Consider the following 18,848-nt stretch of genomic DNA (forward strand, 5'->3'; position numbering starts at 1 on the left):
ATTTTTTATCAACTTCTGCCCACTGCATAATGCTTTATATAGACTCAGACCACCACTAGACTGGCTGAGTGTATGAATGGGTATAGAAGAATTGTCCATCAATAGAGATAGATCCAATACCCATTTGTCAAAGATGGTGTAGAGTAGAATGTGCTACACTACACAGGCTACTTGGCTTCTTCCACCTGTTACTAGTTTTCCTGAACTACAGAGTTGGGAACTTTCTCTCCATCACCTTGCATACTGAGACCATCCTGAACACAATATCTGTTAACACGTTGCACACACACACATCCACCCTATTCATTACATATTTTATGTATGTGCACCCCCCCCCCCTCCCCCATCACCACCACCTCCCCTCGTCCCCTCTACAGGTGGAGCACCCTCATCCTTGGGCCTGAGTAACCAGCTTTTCCTTTATAGAGTTCCCCACTCTACCCCTCTCTCTTCCCCCGAGAATCAGGTCATGTTGATATTCTTTTATGAAGACAGCACTATTCCAAAGCTGAATGATCAGTTCATCTCTTGTTTTTACTTTTTCTGTGGAAGCTTTATCTTTCAACCATCCTCCAGGTAAAAATATAAAAGGGTAAGACGTGGCAACCTAGTTGGCCAAGAAATGTGACCAATTACTGCTTATTCATCTTTTGGAGAATCTTAGGATTAGATGATGGGTCACCAAACAACTAGAATGTGCAGGAACCACTTCGTGAAGGGAGAATATGCCCATCCTTGCAGTGAAAGGAACCACATCCAATAATGATGGAAGCTCATCTTCCAGAAATCCTAGAGAAATGTGACCTGTAAAACGATGCAGTAACATGACAGGCTCAGTCAACTGATTGTCTTTTATACCACATCACGTATTTACAAAAAAAACATTCTAGAAAATGTGTCCTCGCAAGAACATGTGAATTTTGGCCAGACCATCAGTGTGAGTTATGGGTATTACTGATACTGTCACAAGCGAAAGTGGTTTCATCAGTAAATAGTATTTAACATGCTGTTGATCTGCCCATTCAGATGAAATAAAATTGCTGGCCTCTGCACCAGCATTGCACACTTTAATGAAAACATGAGCAAATAGTATTGAATGTGAGAGTCTGTGGTTAGGAAATTGTCTGCTGTATTCTCTAAAATCATCAGAAGTGTTTGCATTACAAAAGCTATACACAAATAATATATTAGCATACTCAGCATTTATAAATATGTGTGGCATGCTTTAACAGCAGAATTGTATGTTACACTTAAACAGCAGACTTGGCCAGCAAATAGCAATCACAGTTGAAAAATTCATTTATATAAAATCAGTCTTAATTTCCTTACTTGAAAATTCCAAACAGAAATGACAATTGGTAAATAAACAAATAAATAGCAACTGTAGTACCAAAACATGAAATGAAAACTCGTGGCTGTAACCAGCTGTAGCTTAGTATCCAATAAAAACTGCACATGTTATATTGAATGTTTTCATTTTAATTAGTCTGTACGGCCACCTTTAATTTATTTACTGTTCCTCCTTAAAATAATGTAAGTATATTTTTCTTAAGTGCACCAGTCTTTTCTCTTCCACCAGATCTCTATTTACTTTTCACTCTGTCCTTACCTCTGGACTGAAGTTGGTGTAGTGCTTGCCAGTGTACCATCTCTTATCTAATCTTTCTGATGCCTCTCCTTTCATCTTCATCTACACTTGTCTCACTGTAAGTGGGTCCCTCTTGTTGTGGGGTCTGAGTGACATTTCTTCCCTTTCTACTTTCCCCAACATATCCTCTCCATCCTGAGGCAGGTATTATTGCATCCAAAAGCTACAGAGTGTATCACATTTACTTTTATATCTTCTTATCAGCAGTGCCACACATTTCATCTTCCGGGACAAAGTACTGGCCAGAAATTCTTTCTCATAATTTCTTTGGTTGGGTACAGTATTGTTAAGAACTTTGTTCAGAGATAACATCAAGCCAATTTGTTAATGGTTTTGTACAATAAATTCTGCAAATTTATAATATTATTTGTTCTGAAATATTGATATTAAAACTATTGTAAAAGGAAACTAATTACGAACTCATATTGTTTTACTGTGTTTTTAGCTTTTTTGGAAGAATTAAAATATTGATAGAAAAACTGAACGACAACTGCACAAAAGAAATATTTTGTCATGAACCATCTGTAGCAACAAAATTTATGCAAAATTTAAGTCACATTATGGAACTCCAACATCACCAAGCAGTTCATAAAGAGATGAGGTGCATCATCCCTAATAATTTCCTTACTGTCGTCCATGGTATTCTAACTACTAGAAATTTATGGGGAGTGGCTGTTCGTGGTGAGGATAATGGTAATTTCAGTTTCTTTTTAATGCTGTTAGTAACAGTACTTTTTAAATTAATTGAAAACAGAAATAATTGCAAATTTTTAGAATAGGAAAAATTCTTACATAATCTTTAGGCTAGTTTCTCAGTTTAAGGTAAATACTTGCATTTCTAGTTCAGTGGCAGTAGTGTAGTCACTTGTCCTTAAGCTTCTATTTCTGTTCATAAGAGAAATGTATCATTTATATTGGCTAAATGAGAGCTGTGTTTTCGAAGTAAACAATGAAATGCAACACACTTATAGAATGACATGTTAATTTTTTGAAGCTACTTGACTGCTTTATGAGATTTGCTGCAGAAAACTTGCCATGTAGGTGCATTTTTCTTCTTATCATGCAATGAAAATATTGACATACTTGTTGCATTCAGTAATGGTTTTATCACCACTGCTATCAATCTCTTCTTCCCTCATAATTATGATAATTATATTTCAGTAATACATAGATAAAATATCACTTTGTTTCAGATTTACTCTGATTCCTGTTGAACTGATATGCAGACAGAGATTTATCTTTGTAGTTTATTTTATTTTTGGTTGCCATGTGTAAAAAAAAAAAAAAAACTATACATCTTTTGTGTATCTACAGAATGTATTGCTTTAGGATCTAGTTTAAAAGATGAACATTTACCATTCCATTCACTGTAAATGATTCTGTTAGTAAAAAGATGATCTTCTTAGACACCTAACTACCTATTAAAGCAAATTAATAATGCATTTTCTGTCATTTTTCATTATGCTTACATTCATAATTCTTGCTATTATGTTATTTTATGTTTTGAAATAAATTCAAAACCTGCCATCTAACATTGCTTGCAGGATTCAGCCTGTGATCTACAGTGAATATACTGTTGGTCCCGTGCTGAGAGACTGATGTTTGTATCTTTCATTATATATTGTTCTTGTGACATTGTTTATTATATTTTATACATTATACATCTGTGAAGATTTGAATAGTACCTCTGAATATTTTATATTACTCAACTCTGATTGAACGCTAGTACTTGTGCTGAGCCTGGTGATAATGAGATATATCTCAGATTGCTCTGTTTGCAAAGTCCTATCAGAAGTGACTTGTGTTACCTTTCTCCAGCTTTTGGTTGATGCGCTAGATTTGTAACTGCACCTGATGTTGGCACATAATATATTCATTATCCAACTGACAGATAGGTCATCATCAACAGTGTTAAAATCCTTCATTCAGTGGAGGCAATTAAGATTTAACCGAAATATGGGGGAACAGTCTGTTGATGGGGAGCTGAATATAACTGCCTCTCCTCTTTGCTGACCAAATACTGCAGATGAAAGTTGTTTCTTCTGTAGACATCAAATCAGCTACCTACAGATCAAATGCCACCAGTATAGCATGCATTGTGAATGTTGGCATAACTAGAATTGGGTTTAAAGCAATCAACTCTTCTTTACATTTACCCTTTTTACCAAGGGCTGGTCATCTAGAAGTAACCTGGTAAGTGGATGCCCATTCTCAGAATATAATAGAGCTCTGTGACGATGTCAGTGTTCATTATCTAGTTTCAACATGTGTCTGTGCTAAAGTTTGTGTGTGTTGTGCACTAATATTCTGTACTCATTTTCACTTTTCATGGTTAGCTATCAATCCATCACATTTGGTAGCCAATTATAATGTTTTATGCACCTCTAGCACAAGTAGTGTCATGTACTTAAAGAATTTTGTGCATACCCTGAGCAATATTAATGGAATTCTTTGATCCTGAGATAAAAATTCAAGAATTTGATGCAAACACTTAGTAGTATTGATGGAATTCCTTAACCTGAGATGGAAATTGAGTTGAAATTGTTTGCTATTTGTGACCCTTAAATTGATTAACATTAGTTCAGTTAGTGTGTGTTTACAACAAAATTATGATTCCAGATTTTATTATTATTGTATTTAATCATTTTATTGGAGGTTTAGTTAAACAGTTTGTGGTGATCTTTGATCAGTTATTCAGAATTGGTGTATCATATACATGTATTGTAGAATTTATGACAAAACTTGTAAACATTTCTTTGTGTTGTATTCGAAGCGAAATTTGGCAGTGACACTGCTTATGATATATTGAATTTTAGGTTTTTACATTACATTAATATTTGTTCCATATATCATGAATATGACATTTTGCAATTATGTGGAGCGTGTCAGTTTAACATGAGTTCCTTTTACACAATATAATCTTTTTTTCTTAACTGCTTTGTATCTTAAACTTCATCTATTGAGTAGAAGGAGTTGTCATTCAGAAATTCCTTTAATTTGTTTTTAAATGCTGGTTAGCTATCTGTCAGACTCTTAATGCTATTTGGTAAATGACCAAAGATTTCTGTGGCAGCATAATTCACCCCTTTCTGAGCCAAAGTCAGATTTAACCCAAAACATTGAAAATAATCATTTCTTCTAGTGTTATAACTATGCACTTTGCTATTATTTCTGAATTGTGATGGGTTATTAATAACAAATTTTGGAAGTGAATATATGCGATATATGTATTGTGAAGGTACTATGAATATCCAAAATTCTTCAAATAAATGTCTGCAAGGTGATCTTGGGGGGCTTTGAACTATTAGTCTGATTATATACTTTTGTGCAAAATAATTCAATTTCTCATCAATGTACACACCCAGAAATTTTGTATACTCTGTACAGAAATGTATATACTGTGTTTTCTCAAAATGTAGTGAGAGTCCATTTGCAGAAATCTACTTAATAATTTTGTGGAAGGCATTATTTACAATTTCCTCAGGTAATTCTTGTTTGTTGGGTGTGATTACTATACTTGTATCATCATCAAAAAGAACTAGCTTTGCATCTTCATGAATATAGAATGGCAAGTCATTAATATGTATTAAGGACAATAACAGACCCAAGAGTGAACCCTGTGGGACACCATTCTTGATACCTCCCCAGTTAGAGGACTCTGCTGATTTTTGCAGACTATCAGTACTGTTAATTTCAACCTTCTGCGTTCTTCCAATTAAATATGAACTAAACAATGTGTGCTCTGTCCCTCTTGCACCACAATACTTGAGCTTTTCTGAAAGAAATGTCTTTGAGAGATCACAAAAAATCCCAGTAGGTGATCTTCCAAAATGTAGATATCACTAGTCTCTTTTTCACCTCTCTCACATCTCATCACTCCCTGTCAGACAGACACAGTTATAATTCTTAGTGAAATATTTCACAATGTGTTCATTGAGCTGGAGCATTATCAGTTGTAGGCTGTAGCTGTATCTGTAGGTTCTTTGAAAACTCTAATATATCTTACCACTACTAAGTACATAGAATGTCCTCGAAGATAATTACCTCAATAAATGCTGGACAAATTCCAGCATCCAGTTAGGGACAAGTTACTGGAATTAATAAACGTGCACTGATACATCCATTTATACCATACAATCCCCTGCACATTTCATTAATACTTGCCTCACTTGCCCCCCCTCACACACACACACACACACACACGCACACACACACACACACACACACACAAAACATGCAGTAATAGTAAAGAAGTGCACACAATTCTATTGTCTGCACTTATGCCTGAGCATTAGCTAAAATTTTGACCCATGATTGCAATTTCATGTCTGTCTAATTGATGCAACCATATTTTGTCATCTGTTAAAATCTTCAGTATTAGTTTTGGCCTCTTTGAATTAAAGTTTTAAATCACTTGTCTGTTTATATAATTCCAAATACTGATTTTTTTCGGTTCAGGAACTGGATAATTTGATGTACACTGATTGCGAACCACCTTCACATGAAGACTTTCTTGTACAATCTTGGATGCAACTGCTGATATAACCCCATAAGTATGCTGACTGTGGCAGAAGGATCAGGGGAGAGTCTCTTCTCTTGTTTTCTTAACATAAACAAGTTTTCTAAGGAGCACAAGTTGTTAAGTGCCAGATGAACTTTCAGCTTTAAGAAAATTTATATATTGCTTGGATTCATGACAGAAAGTATGACTATTTAATCCCCAAAAACCAATTGCAACTATTTGATGATTCTCAATCAGATTGAATTTTAAATTTTGCAAAATCATTGTATAATTTCTGCCACTTCAACTCCATGGCTAACCATGACTTCGTAATGCATAAAATACAACAGTGTAGCCAGTTTCTCAGTTATAATGTTAATACATTTTTGGAGTTCACTAACATCAAATCTCTATGTAATGATGGTTAGAGAGCTTTTCCAATGTGTAAGCTAAATAAATGGATTACAGTAACTATCCTCCCACTTTCCTCCCTCTTTTTCCTCCTACCTGCCCCCCCCCCCCCCCCCCCTTGCTCCCTGCCCTTGCTCTCTTCCCCAAAGTTCTTGTCTCTTTGAGTCTATATTTTTCACATTTTTTAATGATTGATACAAACTTTTGTTTTTGCTTGTAGATGAAAGAGATGAGTTTGCTGTTGAACGTACTTCAAAAAGATGTGAACAAACATATGGTAAGCTTACACTTCTTCTGTGTGTTCTTTCAGTTAATAACACTCTATTCATGAATTCTGCTAGGTAGCTTGAAATTTCTGTAACATTGGTTTTTCATTAAGTACAAAGTAATCTATATTGTTACACGCTATTCTATTGTCAAATTTGATATACTCTCACAGGAATCATTCTTAGATATTCATTACTGATATTGTGACGTCGTCCCATTATGTTTCATATTTCACAGGTTGGCCTTAAATTGAGAACTCCAGTTAGTAATTATTAATAAGTAGAATTCATATGTTGACTATTTTTTGAAGAAGCAATGTTTCTTAATTTTCACTTCATTTTTCTGTTTTATATATTTGTAATTTTTTTAAGGGACTTGAGATAGTATATAAAGGCATGTAATAAATGGTCATAAATTGAATTGTAGCCCTACTTTTGAGAGAGCTAAAATACACACACACACACACACACACACACACACACACACACACACACAAAAGACTGTCAGAGTTTGAGTTGGAACAATTTTGGGAATGCGTAGAGTTTCCACTTGTGCAATTCAGCAATCCTGTTTTTGGGGAGTCAAATGATATGGGTTGTGTAAATCAGCCTCAGTGTAGTCATGTTAGTTGGTCAATGTTCCATGGATTGTTTTGCACTATAGATCATGATGATGTGGGATGAGTCATTTTACATTCACATCACAAATTATTTTGTATGTATGGTTACATTCTGAACATTTCTAAGGTTGATAAAGTCTTCTTGGGTAGACAGCTGAGTCAGTGCGTCATTCTCTAGCAACGTTTCAGCAAGTTTCTTACTTGACATATTCCTTAAGAAACTTGCTGAAACGTTGGCCGGAGAATGAAGCATTGACTCGGCTGTCAACCTGAAAAGATTTTATAATCAAAATTCACCGAGAAAGCCTGCATTCTCATATTTCTAAGGTTCCCCCTCTCCCCCCTGCCCCCCCTCCCAGTAGTATAGTATAACCCACCATAGATACATATTTGGGTTAGAGTGAAAATTTCTGTTGATCATACACTCTTACAATGCATTGGGTGGGCCGGACTTTAAGGTTAACAACGTGGCACCAAATGTTTCCTGAAATATTTTGTTTTCAGATCAATTGTAATGAACATACTACTTGTAAGTATTAGAGCTCAGTTATAAGAATACAAAATAAAAGGTATCTTAAGTCCAGGTAATAACAATCAGTGCAGCAGATTATTGTCATTCAGATATTTATTTTGGTTGTTGACCCCCTTGCAACTAAAATATTTCTTCTTATGGTTTCCTTCACTGCTCCGTGTCCCCATATCATCACAGTATTTCCTAACTCCCTACCCTGCTGTTCCTCACTTACAGAACTGGTTAATGAAAAACTTTTATAAACATTATTATTTAAAATATTAAGTAATAATAGGTAATAACTTTGTTGATATGTAAATGTCCTAGTTTGAAGATTTTGAAAAAGCCCTGAAATTCCTCAAGGTTAAGAAGATGATAATGAAATATGTTTTTGAGTTTATAATGTGTTTTTGCTGTAACTTTTGTGTAGTTCATTTTGTCTTGACATTTCCTGTTTTTATTGCAATATTACCTTTTTTACAGGTTCTGTTTCATTATTTGATACAGAAACATTCTCTGAGACAGAGAAAGTGCAGCTGCATTGTGTAAAAGTGTTGTCGTCTTATTGCTGTTACCCTGGTAAGTTGTTGCAAACCAACAGAATCTGAATTAGGAAAATGGTGCTTCTGTTTTGTATTTTATAGATTCTTCATATCTTTCTGTTTTCATATCCCGACCACGATAGCGTCCCGATAGTATTTTTGTTGCATGTATATTAACATTTATGTACTAAGAAAACATAACTACGCTCAGTGAGGGAAAAAAGTGAAAATAAATGAGCATAATGCCCACTCATTAAGCATAAAAATGTGGTAAATTATAACAAGATAAAATTCAGTATTCACGCAATTCAAAGGTAGAACAGAATCACTATATCATAAAGAAAGCTAAATTAGACCTTTTTTTAAGCATGAAATTCTACTGTAGAAGAAACAAAAATAAAGACTCTTTTAACTTTTTCCTAGATTTCAGAGACTACTTTTGTCACTGTTAAGCTTATTTGCAAAATATAAATAGTCCTGAAGAATGTCTGGTGGCACATTTTTCTTCCTCTCTCATCATCTCTGGTCACTCTTTCCATTTTTAAATACTATTATTCTTTCAATATTTCAGTGGGTTTCCTACAATCTTTAAAGCAGTCACACACAAGGAGTTGCATACTACGAAGGAAATGACCATTTCCGCAGTCTGTCAGTCACCACTGCACAGTAGGATACCTCATAAAGTTGCTTGGTATTAAAATGAATGTCTGGCATGATTGGCTGGGAGATCCCAAAGGGCATGTTCAGCTGCCTAATTGGAAAGGTTTTTCCTATACTTTATGCCCACAGTCAGCTTTCCTTCACAAAGTTTGTGAGTTGTCTGTTAAGTGTACCTGGTAGGAACAGGGTTAAACTCGGTGCTAGTGTATAGCCTAGTCGTCTCGAATAGCACCAAGGGGGCCACTGACCTTAACAACCCCATCCGACGGATGGATCCACATCAACAGTGTTGCAAGCACTCACTTCTTGAGCCATTGGAGAGAAATTATGAATTTAATGCAGGACATCACTGCAGTGACTGCTGATCAGAAACTGTAAGCCACCTCCCGTCCTTTCCTTTGCTGTAATAACAAAGGGAAAGCTGTCAACATCACTTGACATTTCTGGGGATTAACCCATACAAGCACTGGCCACACTTGAAACACTAACTTCTGTGCTCTAATGAGGACTGGTGTATTAAACAAGACAAAGCCATTGGCTGTGAAGTACTTTTATGTGCATAGAAACTGCTAAATGTGCACATATTGGTGTGATGTATTTATTGTTGAAAGTGGCCTGCTGAGGTCATTCAGTCATCCCTTATGTCACTGTGAAGTCACCTCTCCTTGACAGTAAACTCTGTAATGTTAATTTTTCCCCTTTTTTGGTAAATTTTGGTTTCTTACAAGGGTGATATATCAAATGTAGTTATTATTCTAGATCCATAGTGTCACAATAATGTATTGAGGAAATGTTTCACTCGTACAGTTTTCTAGAAAATGGGTCATTTAACCCAAAAAAACTTGGTCTGGAAGCAGCAGTTAAAAAAATAATAAAAAATATAATTCCCCGATACAAATGAAATGACCAAACATTGTAGTCCTATTATCTTTTGTGCTGCTCAAATTCAATCTTCTTCTCCTCATGGGTTATATTTAATTACTTTGTAGCTCTGTTATTTACTATTCACTTTTCTACAGCTCCTCATAAGTGTTAATGTATTCTTACCAACTTTTACTACTAGTTCTTGCAGGAGTTTCATTTATTTCCATCATTAAATGTGATGCTACCATCAACTACTCTAAAGCTGAGACTTTTGTATCAAACAAATACGTTTTCAGAAGCTGTGACCAAATAACATGTTCACTATACATTTTACAACAGCTCTGAATTTGCCAAATTACCTCCAAAGCAACATCAGACAAAGTGTTTTTTTTGGAGAGCAAGTGTGTTGCCCATAGAGCTCCTCTCATTGTTTCTAGATTATTTTTGTTGTTTCATATAGCTTGGTCATAGTTCTGATAGAATGAACTGTTTTCCATTATGGAAAAACAAGTACATATTATTAAATTTGATGGATAAAAAATCTACTCACCAATTGGCGGCAGAACACATACGTAAAAGATGCTTGTAATTGGCAAGCTCTCGGAGCCAGTGGCTCCTTTTTCAGGCAGAAGATTTGAAGAGGAAGGAAGAAGGGTGAAGGAAAAGGACTGGAGAGGTCTAGTAAAAGGGGCAGATTTTGGGCAAGTCACCCAGAACCACAGGTCAGGGGAGATTTACTGTATGGTATAAGAAGGAAAGATTGTTGGGGATTGCATCGGACGAGATTTGAAAACCTGCGAGCTTAAAGGTTGAAGACAGGGTAATATGAAAGACAGAGATTATTACTAAAACAATCAGTTTTATCAATAATTGACTGTTTTCATTTTCAGGTAAGTATTATGCATGATACAGTGCTGTTATGAAATGACAGAACATTGAAAATCACAATTGTTCACTCAGAACTCACCAAATGAACCTCAAAAGAAAAGCCCTGCTAAACAACAGCCTTCTAAATTTTGTGGTACTTCAGATAAATAACTTTGGTTCAGTAAAACTCTGTTTCCACTTCAAAACTATCCTTTGCGGCATATTCATAAAAAAAAATTAAGTAACACACTGCTGATTTACCAAAGCTAATGAAAGATATGTCGAACAGCATATTCTGAATTTTAATTTGACACCAAAAACAAAAGAAAGAAATCAAGTTTTTACACTCTTTGTAAAGTGAATTTGTGTTTTTTGTGACACATCGAAAATCTGCATATTACGTTATGAGCTCTGATTGGAGGAACCATATAAAATGTCAATTAATGAGTAATTTTGATCGACTTTTGAATTGGGCTAATGTGCCACATACCATTCATGTTCTGTTGAGTGGTTGTCTGTCACCTTTTTCCTATGTTGTTGTATGATGATTATTGTCAACATGCTCTCTCTCTTTTCCACATTTTGTCATTTGTGTCTGATATTTTCTGTCTGTGTATGTGTGTTTCTTCCTAATTTTCTTTTCACTTTACTGAGAAATTATCTGACTGCATTTTACAGGTGGAACGATTCTCTCAGAGTGTCAAGATAATTGTCTTTCAAAACTGCTCAGTTTATTTGTATCAGGTATTGGCGTAAATACTGCTGCCACCTTTTACATGGTGAGTTTCATTAGTTAAGAGTTGATTTTATCATGACAGGTACACTACCAGTTAATAAAGCTCAACCTTTATGTCTTCCACTGAAACAAAGTGTGTAGTGGGAATCTACTTAAAACCAAACTGCAGCAAAGGAATGAAAGTATGTCTTCCCATAAAACAAGTTTTAGCACATTCGTCACTGTCTGTGCCAGTTATCTCGCAGAATTTTTCTTATGATTGTGAACTCTTAACACATTGGTATCAATTAGCTTGAAGTTTAGGAAGAGATAAGAACTTTATTTTCTATTTAAGCTGTAAAAAAATGGTATTATTGTGTACTTTCATAAATGGAAATTATGTAGAGCAGTAGCATATATTTATCATCTGTCAGATAACTAGTACAGATTTTGGTAATTACTGGTTGCAGTTTGTGTTACGTTCCATCTTCATGTCTATGTAGAAAAATAAAAATTAAAATAGTATTGGAATCCATATTAAAACACCATTTGTGGTAGGAATTATGATCTGGTGTATATCTTAAACCTCTAGCATGGGCTTTTGTAAGTTTCAGTGTAGATTTAAATGGTGTCTTAATTTTATTGTTGCGTACACAGTATGGCGACTTGTCAGAAAAACGGGGAATTCTCAGTGAAATTTAATGTACTGGGAAAATCAGTCAGTTCTGAAAGATTTGATGAACTGACACTGATGGTAGTTTAAATGTTCCTTGGTGGAAAGAAACGTGCGGAATCATTTTGTTACAAATCACACCTACATTCTGTCTATCTTGGAAAAAAAAAGCAAATGGATAGTTGTGAATGGAAAGTTGAAGAAGTGCACTGAAATGTTTTAATCCCTGTTGCATCCCCCTCCTTCCCCTCTCTCGGTGTTCTGATTTATATCAACCTGGCTATCCATCTGGTTCCCTGTACTGCTTGCAATTTTGTTCCTTCTGCCTGTTCTTTAATCCTTTTTGGTGCTTAGGTCCTCACTTAAGGTTTGACCTCCACTTCTATATTTTCTGCTTTTAGTGTGAGCCATCTAGGGAAGAACTCCCTCTCTAGCATCTAGGCTGTGGATTCCTCTCCCACGTTCCTTCCCCTTTACCTTCCCCGCTGTAGCCCCCTTTCATCCTGTTAGGTCACTAGAACGTGTAGCCAGCTCGTGTGATGGGGCTATTACGTACCCATATGGCTGAACCCCTTGACAACACAGGGATCACACTTCTGGTATCTGAGCTGTTCCCTCCCCATGTATGCCAAGGAGTGGGTGCTTGCCTTCTCAGAGCATTGGAACTCCCGGCAATGGCCACCGTGCCAGACGGCTGCATGGCACCCATGGGGAGAGCCCCTGGTCGGAGTGGGTGGTATCAGGGCAGATGCTTGGTGCATGAAGCATATCAAACTGCAAAAATCTGGCCATTCTCAAATGGTCGTCTCTTCAGATGGTGAAGAATCATTGAATGCTGCTTCATATGATGTGGCAACCTCCCCTTCCCTAGCTACACCCTGGGAGGAGGGCCAGGCTCGCCGTCTCGGGATGAAACACTTTCCTCTTTACCTGTCTGTACTAGGACAGACGGGGACACATTCACCACCACAAAGCCATTGTGTTTTGTGCAGAATATTGAGGACAAGTTTGGTGAAGTGGAGTCTCTTACTTAATAAGATGCGGTCAGGCTCCCTCTCGATCAAAGATTCTTCTGCCACCCAATGCATAGCTCTTCATCCCTGTGATTGTCTTGGTAATGTCCCTGTGTCTATTACTCCTCACCAATCTCTGAATATGGTCCAGGGAGTGATTTTTCGGAGGGACCTCATTCTGCAAACTGATGAGGAACTCTGGGCTAATCTGGAGTGACCCGGCAGTCATTTTGTTTGACGTGTACAGAAGGGTTGCAAAGACAATTGCACCGATACTGACACCTTCATTCCGGCTTTGGAGGAGTATATACTCCTCCCAGTGAGGGTCAAGATTATGTGCGATGTGAAGCTGTACGTCCCACCACCCACGAGGTACTTTCAGTGATTGTGTTTAGAGCATATGTCTTCCCGCCGTATGGCAGACCCTGTGTGTGGTGACCGGACACCCCCACCCCTACCCAAGAAATCCCCTGTGTTCCGCCACCTGTGTATGTCAGTTGTCATGACCGCCACTCCCCTCACTCACCAGACTGCCCGGCTTACAAGAAAGAAAAGAAGATCCAAGACTACAAGTGCCTGGATCGTATATCTTAGGCTGAGACTCACCTAAAGTATGAGAGACTCATCCAGTGTCACTGTCTTTAACTTTTGCCTCTGTTACTTCGTTTTCCCCTCCTACCTCTTCCTAATCCCAGCCCTGTCCCCTCTCCCTCCCCCTCCCCTGCAGTTGCCACAACCTCCCGCCCGGGAGCCGCTCCCCCTCCCTGGCTGAAGGAGTGCTCCCCTTCTTCAGCACCTGACAGTGATCGGGCTCCCTCCCGGGCGCCCTCTCCCCAGTGCCTCCTAGGCTGGAAGACTCCTGCCACCACTTGGCCATGAGATTCACCATCTGTGCGCCCCAAGGTCTCCCACACTATTTTGGTTCCATATCTTACAGATGCCTGTACTCCCTCTGTGCCCTGCAAAACTTTAAGGCATTGATCAATGTGTTGTCGCTTCAGTGAATCCATCTGAATGAGGGGGAGAAGAAACGTAAGTCCCTAGACAGGTCCCCCCGGTGCCACCAGAGAGAGCCATCTTTCCCCTCGCAACCTGAGTCTGAGTGTTAATAAACATTTCTAATTTCCTACCTCTTAATATTTCAAGCCATAACAGGTTTTTATGTACCATATTTATTTTAAAAATGTGAGGCCTATGTCTGTCTGAATGTTTATCACAGTATTATGTAAAAATTTGAAGTAAATTAGCCAAGAAATTTTCATGATTTTTGGTAACAATGTTAACCTTCAGTTTCTCTTTATATAGTAGTATAGATAATTGCAGCATAAAGTGAATAAAGGAGGCTCAGTGTGGTATAATATTTGAGTAAATGGGTATGATTGTATAAAGTGTGTAGATAAGACAGGTATTTCATGTAAAAAAGTATCAACGTAATGTGATGTTTGCCTGGATGATACATGTTTTATAGATAATAGGCTCAGTTTACTATTTAAAAATGAGTAATTCATCTCTGTTGTATCGTTTGTGTATTAAGTAAATGTGATTGCGATTTTCAGTTGGTCTATTGACTTACTTATACATGTATATAATAATGTATAGTTATTAAGCACCAAAGTGAATTGTTTACAGTATGTACAAATGATTTCAGGCTGTTATAATTATGCAGAAAGTTCTGGAGATGGATTCAGTGAGGCGACAACACATTGATCAATGCCTTAAAGTTTTGCAGGGCATGTGCAGAAGCTTTCATCTTGATTATGAAGCTGCAGCATTCATAATGAAACTATTACAAGGTACAGTATGTAAAATTAACTAAAACTGTATGATTATGAATGAAAATATTTTTTGTAGTTTACTTTGTTTGAGTTGGATTTTGATAAAATAATTTTTATTACCTCTTGCTTCCTCAGAATATATTTGCAGCTGACATGTTAAGGAAACAGATACGCTTACAAAATTGTTGGGATGGATGAAAAACTGAGGATAAAATGTGCAATTTTCATGTGTTATGCACTTTTTCAATTTATTTATTTTTCTCGACGGAGTAATACTCTTAGATTGTTGTATTCTTACATTAGCAAAGTCTTTATAAACTGTCCAGTAACAGTATTAACTGTAACTTGCCTTCCCTAGACTAAATAGTTTTTATCAGATAAAACATCATCCAGTTCTGTACAATTACCGTAAAAGTAAAGGAACAAAAGGCCAGTGCAGTAAACCTGAACCAAACATTTTTTAGTTTTTCCAAGAATCTTACTCTACTGCCATGGATCCATGTGAATTCCCAATCCTTAAAATGATCCTTTCACGAAAATCATCACATCACATCATATCTACAATGAGGTGACAAAAGTGATGGGATAGTGCTATGCATATATACAGATGGCAGTAGTAATGGGTACACAAGGTAGAAAGGGCAGTGCATTGGCGGAGCTGCCATTTGTACTGAGGTGATGGGACTTTCCATTTCGGAAATCATTAGGGAATTCAAAATTCTGAGAGCCACAGTGTCAAGAGTATGCTGAGAATACCAAATTTCATTCATTACCTCTCATCAAAGACTGCGCAATGGCTGACAGCTTTCAGTTAAAGACTGAGAGAAGCAACATTTGCGTAGATTTGTCAGTGCTAACAGACAGGCAACATTGTGTGAAATAACCCCAGAAGGCTATGTGGGATGTACGACAAATGTATCCATTAGAGCAGTGTGGTTGAATTTGGTGTTAATGGGCTATGGCAGCTGACAACCACTACTAGTGGCTTTGTTAACAGCACAACGTTGTGTGCAGTGCCTCTCCTGGGCTCATGACCATATCAGTTGGACCCTAGATGACTATAAAACTGTGGCCTGTTCACGAGTCCCAATTTCAGTTGGTCAGAGCTTATGGTAGAGTTCAAACAAGGCACAGACCCAACAAAGCTATAGATCCAAACTGACAACAAGGCACTGTGTAAGCTGGTTGTTTCTCAATAATGGTGTGGTCTGTGTTTACACAGAATGGACTGGGTCCTCTGGTGCAACTGAACACATTCTAGACCATTTGCAGCCATTCATGGATGTCATGTTCTCAAATGTCATGTCCCCGGGCTGCAGTTGTTCGCAAATTGTTTGAAGAACATGCTGGACAATTCAAGGTCAGTTCATGTACGAAATCCTGCACCAGCAACACTTTCACACTTATGGACAGCTACAGAGGCAGTTTGGCTCATTATTTTGGCAGGGGACTTCCAATGACTTGTTGGGTACATGCCACTTCAAAGAATTATGCAGTTCTCTTAATTAATTTTTAGTGCATTAGTATCGCTGTATTTGCATTAACTTGAGAAAAATATTGTGTGTAGAACTAAAGCCTATTGGCATAAAGATGAACCTGAAAATTATGAAAAAAATTGTGTAAGCCACAAGTAGGTATTCATATAACAACAACAGTTCAAAAGGTAAGTAAAATGTTATTGAAGCTTATGTTAAATCTTTGTGTTCAACAGCAGGACCAAGAGATAGTGGTTTCTTGTAAACAGAAAATTTGATGACCAAATTAGGACTTAACTTTTGTGGAGACAGCTACTGCACAAGTAATGTAAATTTAAGTAGTAGACCCTTACATAAGCAGTCATATTTTTTATTGTAATTTTGTGAGAAGTAGCTGTTTGAATTGCATTCTATATTCTTTGAGATAATAAACACTGCATTCAAGCGGAAGGCAGCAGGAGAAAGTAGTGTTTTCTGTATGAGTGAGTGGTATATGGATTTTTCAGTTTTTTGCAGTAGGTTTTCAATATGATATTGAAAAATGTGAACTTATTTATTTTCCAGGATTGCTCAGATTTGTACAAGACATTGGAGAATCAAGAGACAAAGAAAACGCTGTGGCACTTTTGAGAGGACTACAGCTTGTAGTGTGTAAGAAGCAGTATGGTGCAAAAGTTGTGGCTCAATACATACGTTGCTTAGGAGAACTAGCGAAGGTAATGTTGGCACTCATTTACACTGTAAGACCATTGCTCAGCATGAAAATATGTAGTCACTGATAAAAAGTGTTGTAGGTGCGTTGTTGAATATGATGATAAGAAATGTAAACATTAGATATCATTAGGGTTAGTTTACATGGAGAGTGACATAACTTCTGGGTGTCAAGCCATTCGAACAGATGTAACATCATCACAAAAATCAACACGTTGAAAGTATTTTTACACTGTCCTCTTTGTCAGACCTCCAGAAGAGCTAGGCCACTGAATTTCTCTCATATTCTATTGATGCCTGTGCATCAAAGGTCTGGAATCCACTCTAATCCAAATTGAATGCTTCACAACAGCCTGTAGGTAGTCCTTTTTTACCCTCAGGGTAGCCTTTCTGTAATTAAGTGTCTTAGGTTTAGAATTGCACAATTAAAAATCTACAATTTCCACATTTTTAATGATATCTGAAATTTAATTACACCAGAAGGTCTATGCTTTTGTTCTGAGAAGTTTGATATGTTTCACTCAGTTGTTAGTTGTGTATTTCACTCGCAATTAATGCAAACACAGTTAGCGAGATTGTACAATTAGTAGTGCCTAAAATTTGTTAAACACAGATGAAGTGGCAGATGAATTCTTACAGAAAATTAACTCCCTTTCTTCCCTTATTCTCATAAATTTCAGTTATGAGCAGTTTTAAGTATTAATATATTAATTAGTGTAAAGTAGCCAAATACTTCATATAAAGTAAGTATTATAATCTTGGTGTTAGGTAAGAAAGACTATTTCCTAGCACATGCTGCATTGTGTGTATCAGTCTTGTTTGGTTTTGCTTATAACTACCTTTCACTAGTGAAATATGAGATTACTTACCAAAGTGGCTACTTCATTCGTGTGTTGTAGTTGGGTTGTTGTAGTTGGGTAGATAAACAATCTACTCACCAAGTGGCAGGAGGAGAACACACGTATAAAGGTATTTAAATTTACAAGCTTTCGGAGCCAGTCTTCTCATCCCATCTGATAAGTCTCCCCTGATCTGAGGAGCCACTGGCTCCAAAAGCTTGCAGATTTAAATACCTTATATTGTGTGTTCTCCTGCCACCACTATCTATCCAGTTTCATTTTATTTTCAAAAATTTATTATTTTCATTATTTGTGTGTTGGAGATAGAAATAGAATATTGAACTGCTCAGTGCTTAATACTCTTTAAAATGTTATATCGTGCTGCCCTGCATCTCTTATGGTTGCTTTTTCATACATCCATACATAAACGTCTTGTGTTCCTTAAATCCCATCATGAGAGAGTTCCTTCAGGGATGTGGAATGGGGTGTAAGTTATTCGTTAACTGAACTTATTGTATCACAAAGTACTGGTAACCTCATGTTATTAATGTTCATATAAGACAGGAGCACATGTAACTCGGGTTGGCAAGGTTAGTGGCACTCGCGTAGGGCTGGCACCAGGTACAGATCAGTGACATGCCACAATATGCCCATCTTAAATGTCCATTATGAAAGTAATGTAAATTAGTGCATTACATGGAGCAATAATGAATTTTATGAATGTGTGGGGTCCGTTATTTTGGACATGTCTGAAAGA

At 36.9% G+C, this 18,848-nt stretch overlaps 1 protein-coding gene across 1 annotated transcript in view; it reads left to right on the top strand.

Annotated features, from left to right (window-relative positions):
- LOC126161971 (serine-protein kinase ATM) overlaps positions 1–18,848 on the top strand; it is a 481,619-nt gene that overhangs the window by 181,240 nt on the left and 281,531 nt on the right. The window contains exons 14-19 of the mRNA XM_049918161.1: positions 2,094–2,341; positions 6,781–6,837; positions 8,441–8,536; positions 11,569–11,669; positions 14,940–15,084; positions 17,106–17,257. Coding sequence (XP_049774118.1) covers positions 2,094–2,341; positions 6,781–6,837; positions 8,441–8,536; positions 11,569–11,669; positions 14,940–15,084; positions 17,106–17,257 — 799 coding nt within the window. The remainder of the gene's footprint in view (positions 1–2,093; positions 2,342–6,780; positions 6,838–8,440; positions 8,537–11,568; positions 11,670–14,939; positions 15,085–17,105; positions 17,258–18,848) is intronic.

The sequence above is a fragment of the Schistocerca cancellata genome, chromosome 2 (assembly GCF_023864275.1).
Source record: "Schistocerca cancellata isolate TAMUIC-IGC-003103 chromosome 2, iqSchCanc2.1, whole genome shotgun sequence".
Lineage (NCBI taxonomy): Eukaryota > Metazoa > Arthropoda > Insecta > Orthoptera > Acrididae > Schistocerca > Schistocerca cancellata.